The sequence below is a fragment of the Penaeus japonicus genome, unplaced genomic scaffold, assembly GCF_977035675.1.
Source record: "Penaeus japonicus unplaced genomic scaffold, GWHDUDI00000001_assembly GWHDUDI00000016, whole genome shotgun sequence".
Lineage (NCBI taxonomy): Eukaryota > Metazoa > Arthropoda > Malacostraca > Decapoda > Penaeidae > Penaeus > Penaeus japonicus.
The window spans coordinates 18,955,863-18,963,362 of NW_028234418.1; the positions used below are offsets into that span (position 1 = coordinate 18,955,863).

Below are 7,500 nucleotides of genomic sequence, written 5' to 3' on the forward strand. Positions count from 1 at the left end.
TGTTGTCATTTAAATTGTTATCAATATTATAATTATGATAGCATAATTTACCGCTACATTTTGAGCAAATTGCCACCGACTTCCTGTCATAATCTGAGTGATAAACACTCATTTAACTGTCATTGTTCTGATCATAATTTTATTACTGTTAGTATAATTACTTTTGTCACTATTGCTCATAATTTTTGTTGTGACAATTTTTACCATTTCCACAGAGATTTATGGTATATATTACGTTGTTAATCCTAGATAGGAAATTTTGGGTCCGGGTGGAGTCACACACAGCGCCTAGGTTTGAAAATTGGCGCTAAATAGCCATAAAATTTGTTTCTGGGTAGTGTGAGTCGATTTAGGGTCAGATGATGGGGCCCTTTCGAGGGAGAAATACGTTGGTCTTCCTCTCCGGCACTTACACCATGTTGGCAAGCTTATGTGACTCCATTTGGACCCACTTTCTCATCTATGATATGCAAATGTTTTTTGTTTTTTTTTCTGTAAGTATTAGATTACAGTACTTACTCTAGTGAGTGTAATGAAGACAAATTGTGTGGCAGAGTAGTGAGTCATAGTGATAAATTGCGTCGCATATTTATACACGAGCTTGTGAATGAGCTGACAAAGCCATGAGCCATTCAGGGACTGGAAAGTCTTACACTGAACATTTCTCCTTCTGCACATAATTCGCACACACACACATACACAAACGTGTGTGCGTGTGTTTCAACGTAATCTCCACGCAAGCAGCAACTCTGCTCCACCGCCACCATAAGTTTAGAAGAGATGCAAAATATATCCATGGAGAACTGCATGCTGTAGTTTTCATGCTGTAGCAATAATATCATTTGACAAATAACAATTTAATTGCAATATATATGTTACAGAATATGTGACAGGTTCAATAATAAGTCCTTTTCATGTGTTCCAAGGACCTCATTTTCTGGACTGCCCAGGGGCCGGGGAAAGGGTTAGGGCACTGTTTTGCGAGAAGAACATTCCCCGAGATGCGGAATACCAAATATTATTAAGTTTGTTCAACATGTTTTCTTTATCTCTGGCTGTCAGCCGTAGTCAATAAAACGAAATGAAAAAAAAAAAACTTCTCAAACCAAATTTTACTTTGTTTTATCTTTGTACTCGGTATGATTCACCAAAGGGATGTGTATTCTTTAAGATTTGTAACAGTTTGCTATATTAGGAGTGGTTTTCACACTTAATTTGGCCCTTTTTACTAAAGTGGGTAGAATTTGACCCGCGTTTCCTTATTCGTATGAGAAGTGTATCGTTTCCTGTCTAGGGTTAATAGCAACATTACTGGTAGTAATGGAACCGCATTGTTCTATGTAATACCAACACATTTATGCACCTGCCAAATCACATAATCAAAGAAATCTCTCTGCCAAGATCATCACAATTATATAACTAAAATCGACAACCTCCTTCCAGTCAATTTTGGAAGCGCTGACCGCACGCGAACGACACCTGCTCTTTGGGGACCTTCCTGATCCAACCTTTTACCTGGTGACGCCGGGGTTTGCGCCCGAGGACCAGTCCCCAGACTCGGACTCTTGGAGGCTTATCATTAGGTGAGTGTGTGCGAGTGTGTGTGTGTGTATGAGAGAGAGAGAGAGAGAGAGAGAGAGAGAGAGAGAGAGAGAGAGAGAGAGAGAGAGAGAGAGAGAGAGAGAGAGAGAGAGAGAGAGAGAGAGAGAGAGATACAAACATATCAGACAGACACATAGGTAGACACCCGCAAACATAGATACGAGACAGAGACACATGATATCATTGACCCATTCAAGAGCTCGTGCCTTTCCAACCCCAGATCGCCTGTCCTGAACGTCGACGCTGCAGTGTCGCCCGTGGACGACCTGGTGGCGCCGCACCTCGTCCTCGGTGTTTACATCGATGGCGAATATGTGACCCTTCCCGACATTGCCACGCACTGCCATTTCCGATCCGCCAATTCATCTTACGTTGTCACCGTTAGCACATGCGAGGGAGATGGAATGGTAAATATTTTTCTTTACCAGTCTATGCTCTCAGTATTTATTACCATATATTGCAATCGCTACGCCACACAACTTTACAGTACACGGCGTTCAATGAATACGCTTTTCTTAATGTAATGTTTATATTTGTATAGACGCCAATGCTATGATTAATCCAAAGGGACTGTAGGTAAAGTCGGCAAATAGTATTTGGAGATCCTGAAGCACTTCTATGCTGCTTATGGTGTAAAGAAAACACAAATATATTTTAGAATCTTTTTGAAAAATTGGCTGATGTTCGATTTTACTCTATACTAACTATGTAATATAAATAAATAAATAAATATAGGTATGTATGCATATATATATATATATATATATATATATATATATATATATATACATATATACATACATATATACATACATATATATATACATATATATATATATATATATATATATATAATATATATATATATATATGTGTTATATGTATGCGTGTGTGTACATAAACAAATGTATATATGTATATCTCTTAATCTCTTCCTCCTTCGCTACTTGGTGTTCCCAGGACGGCCTCATAGTGACTCCTCGTGAGCTTGCGATCCTTCACCCGCTTCCGAGGCGACTCTACCACCTGCTGTCTCTGGAAGAAGACGCCACTGGAGGCAAAGTGAGCTCTTCATAGAGTATAAGCTTAATGACAGTTTTTATGCGAAAATAAGCGGTACCATACAAAGTTCAGTTTATTTGCATTTTGAATAGATACATAATAACAACTATATATATATATATATATATATATATATATATATATATATATATATATATATATATATATATATATATATATATATATATATATATGTATATGTATATATGTATATATGTATATATATATATATATATATATATATATATATATATGTATATATATGTATATATGAAACCCTTTTAAATCTTAGAAAGAGAATTACGGGCCTCACCTCTTCCACGTCGTCATGAAAGGGAAGCTTCCGCGAAACAGATTTCGCAGAGAGACGGGGGAATCGACGGAAGGAACTTGCGCCACTGGACGTAAGTAAATCCTTGCAATCTATTTCTAAATTATTAAGGAATGAAAGTCATAGGTACATGGCAAACGTTACCTTTTCTGTTTTGTAAGAGGAACTGTTTTCTTTTGAATTATCGTTCCTGATTTATTTGTAGGCAGAACTATACTCCAAAAAGTAGAAAGCACAATTCGGCATTAATCTAGTAAGAATTCCCTTCAAGCTCAACTTACATCATTGTTTTCCTCAGCCGAACACGACATGAGTGGACCAGAAGGCAACAGACGCACATCTCGACGCGCGCCCCTCTTCAGGAACATCGCTGAGCTGACGGGGAGCATCGACCTTCAGGAAGATCTTGATAGATTTAAGGTACGACTGTAGAATCTGGGGCGATATTTTGACAGATCTGACCAGCTTATTTTGCTGCTCAAATGTCAAAGATCAAAGATCTGATTTTCGGTTTATCATTAGGCCCCACCAGAGGAAGCAGGCGCTGTCAGTGGGGAAGGTGACGAAGAAGAGGGCGGAGAGATACCTCTTGCAGTCACAAGGAGAAAGACGATCGAACTGGCCGTGTTTTGCGATGACGTCTTGTATAATAACTTCCCGAGGAGGATGAAGACCCGGGAGGCAAGCGTGATGAACTATGCTCTTACGCTTGTTAATGCAGTGAGTAGATATTTATTAATGAAAAACATATTCACAATTTATCGTTATCTCTATATATACGTATCTGGAGAAAAGTTTATATGTAAACACACAGGTATACATATACTTACACACACACACACACACACACACACACACACACACACATACACACACATATACATACACACACACACACACACAAATATATATATATATATATATATATATATATATATATATATATATATATATATATATATATATGCGTCTCTCTCTCTCTCTCTCTCTCTCTCTCTCTCTCTCTCTCTCTCTCTCTCTCTATATATATATATATATATATATATGCATATATATATATATATATATATGCATATATATATTTATATATATGTATATATATATAAGATATATACGAAGCTGATTTGGCATGAGGGATAGTTAATATATACGTCTCATTCTGCCATTAGTCGTATGATCAAAGAATAATAATAAAATCCTGCAAGGCATATCAACAAAAATCATAATATGAAACGCATATAAAAACTATTAATGTCACACGATTTAACATTTATTTAGTACTTTTCTAATGTGTTTTTAGCTTAAGATATATATACCAAAATCGAGCATCTATATTTCTCTTCAGGAAATCGACGTGCCTTGACGACGGCGGTCGAGCAGCTTTGCCCAACCCAGCCAGAATTGCAGGTAAGTTCCATCACAGCGTATTAAATGGGAATTATATCCTCACAATCTGACTTCTGCCGTATGGCTTTTCTTGTGACGAGCCCTCATGCCATTCCTCTTCCTAGAAGACCTGCTGCGCCGACAGGATGTGCCGGCAGCGAATGAAGTGTTAACGAGAACGCCGGGTTATCGCTTTCCTTTGCCTAGCCAATGTGAGGCCATGTTCGGACGCGATTACTATCCTGCCATTACAAAGTTTGTAAGTACTTATGCTAATTTATTTTCGCTGGGGAATAATTGATCATTAAACATACAAATCAACATTTAGTATAGTTATTACAAAGTATTAGTGTTAAGTGATTCTGATCTATGAGCAGATCCTCTGATATTACATAAAATATGTACAAGAATCGAGAGATATTTTGCTATGAATACAAAAAATAGGAATGATATAGTAAGCTAGCACAATGTATATCAAATGAGACTCTGCAAACTTACAGGATCTGTGCAACTATATGTATTGCACCAACGGCATTGTCACAAAGCCGGCTCACCCCGCCCTCGAAGGCTCCATCTGTGGCCAGCAAAGGGTTTGCTTTGCCGGCAAGTGTCGACCTGAGCAAGACCTCATTAACCACATGATACTATTCGGCATCCACCCAACCCAAACAGGGGGAGGTAAGGGCACAGAAAATGTTTCGTATCTACTGTATATATTTTCTGATAAACATAGCGCCCTTTTCGATTCCAGTTACAGGGTAGATATTAAACGATATATGGTAATTCCAGGTCAGAAACCAACGACCACAACAACCGCAAAACCGCCCATAACTGTGCCAGAGGGGAACGCAACACAAAATTGCACATGTGATTACACGCCGCAACTCCCCCCTTCGCTGCACAATTTGCCCAAGTCGATATGCATGTTTCTCGCCCCGGTCTTCCACCCACTCTTCAACTGCAGCGTCCAGTGTCCCTCCTACATCTTACATGTGGACTTGGACACTGACAATGTAACTGAGGAGGCCCTTTCGTACTCTAATCTTCCCGTAGGAGGGTCCTGTTACCTCGGGAGCTACACGGTCATCCAGGAAAAAGTAGGAGACGATGTCAGAGTCCCGCTGAGGGATGCTCAGGTGTGCGGTGCCATTCCCCACGTGATGCATCCCACTCTGCAGTGTCCCAGCGTGGGCGCGTCGGGCGCGTCGGGCGCGTCGGGCGCGGAGTCATGCCCGCCGGAGAATATCATCCTCACTCTGCAGAACAACAGTTACACCTACATCCACAACCACAAGGGTGAGGGGGATGAGGGCCTAAGTCTGCTGTGGAAAGGAGAACGATATTCTCTACTAAGCCGCACGGGTGAAGATGATACTGCGGCACGCGAAGTGTTTGCTTCAATGACAGACGCGACGGAGAATATCAGTAAATATGGATTCATTAAATGCAACTTGCAGGATGGCTTTCCGGAGGAGCTTAAGAATCTACCGAAGGAAATCTGCAATTTTTTGCCTCTTGTCCTACACGACCTGTTTGGATGTTCACCGGAGCCCCAGTGTTCGAAATATGTGATGTTCATGAATCTTGATGACGGCAACACGACTAAAGTGCCGGTCAAGGTACCTTCGGAACTGCTACCGCCTTGCGAGAAGTGTCTCAGTGAAATGGCGGTCTCTGCGGCTACCATTTGGGATATTTTAAAGGGAGTTACGTCAGTCTTAACTCAAGCCACCGGTCTATGTAAGCTGTTGCCGACGTCATGGTTGGCTTGGATACCAGGATGTTCAGCATCACCGTCGCTGGAATATGTTTTCAAGAATTGTCCGCCGGTCTCCATCGTCATCAAGGCCGGGGGCGCTGTCTTCGTGTACCACCCTCGCACCGGACACAGGGCCGTCACGGACGGGCACCCGTCGATTGAGTGGCAGAAAGAGCACTATATCCTTGACAAAATTTCATATGATGGAAATCCTACTGAGATACTCAGAGAAAACTACGATCTAGATTTCCGATATCAGATTGTCTCGCAGACTCAGCCCAATGACTTAGCGACCGCTTTAAAAGTTGGGCGACCAAAGGAAAAACAAGTAGGTGATGCTACTACAGAGGTGACAGAACACGACGCCGAAATATCTGTAGGACTACAGGAATACGTCGCTCAGAAGGACGTTTTTCTAGCTTTAAACGCACCCGCGGTAAGTCTGAGTTTTTTTCCCTTAATTCTTATTCTAGCCAATCTGGATAATTCGATTGTGTCCTTCATCAGATTTAGATGACCTAAGTGAGGACCCGCGTGATGCTGTGTGTCTGTTGAGATACGTCTTCGCAGAAAGAATAGAAGCTGATAGTATATTTCCTTTTAGGCCATGACAAGGACGGCTGTTGGGGCGTGTAGCGTTACCTGCGGGACGGGCGTGCGACCCATCATTCAGGAGTGTGTTGACGTGCACACTGAGGAGGTGCTGGACCCGTCTTCATGCCAAGTGTATTCGGACGCCATCACTAAGTTTGAGAAATGCGTTATGCCCTCGTGCGGGCCAGCAAGGTGATTCAATTACTAGGTTTTGTCAATGAATGAACTTCATTTTGGCCATGAAATCAGTTCACGTATATCAGGTAAGAAATCAGGCCATTTAACAGGCAGGAGTAAATAAAGCGGTTCATTAAAGTAGCGCGAGTAGAATGCGTTTGAAATCGTTGTTTTCGTAAGTAAGGAATTTATCAATATCTTCCATGGGTAGCTTATGAATAAATAGAGATATTAAAGAACTGCGTTTTTTTAATTAGTTTAGTTTATATTTTCATATTTTATTTGATGCCTTCTTAATAGAACCAATAGCCATAAAACAACTAATGTGCTTGAGCACAAGAAGATAAAAAACTACAATGTTTCCAGGTATGAGGTTGAAGACTGGGGCGCGTGTTCCAAGAGCTGCGGCAAGGGAGTGCAGTACCGCCGCGTGACCTGCGTAGTGATGCTCCAGGACGAGGCACAACGAGTTGACCTCAGCGCCGACGCCCGGGCTGTCCTGGTGGTCGCTGATGAGAAGTGCGCGGGCGTGAAGCCGCACCACATCAGGGAGTGCGAGGGAACATGCTTGCCAGGTGGGTCCTCATTA

General features: G+C 41.3%; 1 protein-coding gene across 1 annotated transcript in view; it reads left to right on the forward strand.

Moving 5' to 3' along the window:
* The window catches only part of LOC122247339 (uncharacterized), a 9,220-nt gene that overhangs the window by 991 nt on the left and 729 nt on the right, over positions 1-7,500 (forward strand). The window contains exons 2-13 of the mRNA XM_086545642.1: positions 1,444-1,583; positions 1,823-2,009; positions 2,563-2,664; positions 2,957-3,068; positions 3,294-3,415; positions 3,518-3,719; positions 4,322-4,402; positions 4,507-4,640; positions 4,882-5,059; positions 5,171-6,576; positions 6,745-6,926; positions 7,278-7,486. Coding sequence (XP_086401768.1) covers positions 1,444-1,583; positions 1,823-2,009; positions 2,563-2,664; positions 2,957-3,068; positions 3,294-3,415; positions 3,518-3,719; positions 4,322-4,402; positions 4,507-4,640; positions 4,882-5,059; positions 5,171-6,576; positions 6,745-6,926; positions 7,278-7,486 — 3,055 coding nt within the window. The remainder of the gene's footprint in view (positions 1-1,443; positions 1,584-1,822; positions 2,010-2,562; positions 2,665-2,956; positions 3,069-3,293; positions 3,416-3,517; positions 3,720-4,321; positions 4,403-4,506; positions 4,641-4,881; positions 5,060-5,170; positions 6,577-6,744; positions 6,927-7,277; positions 7,487-7,500) is intronic.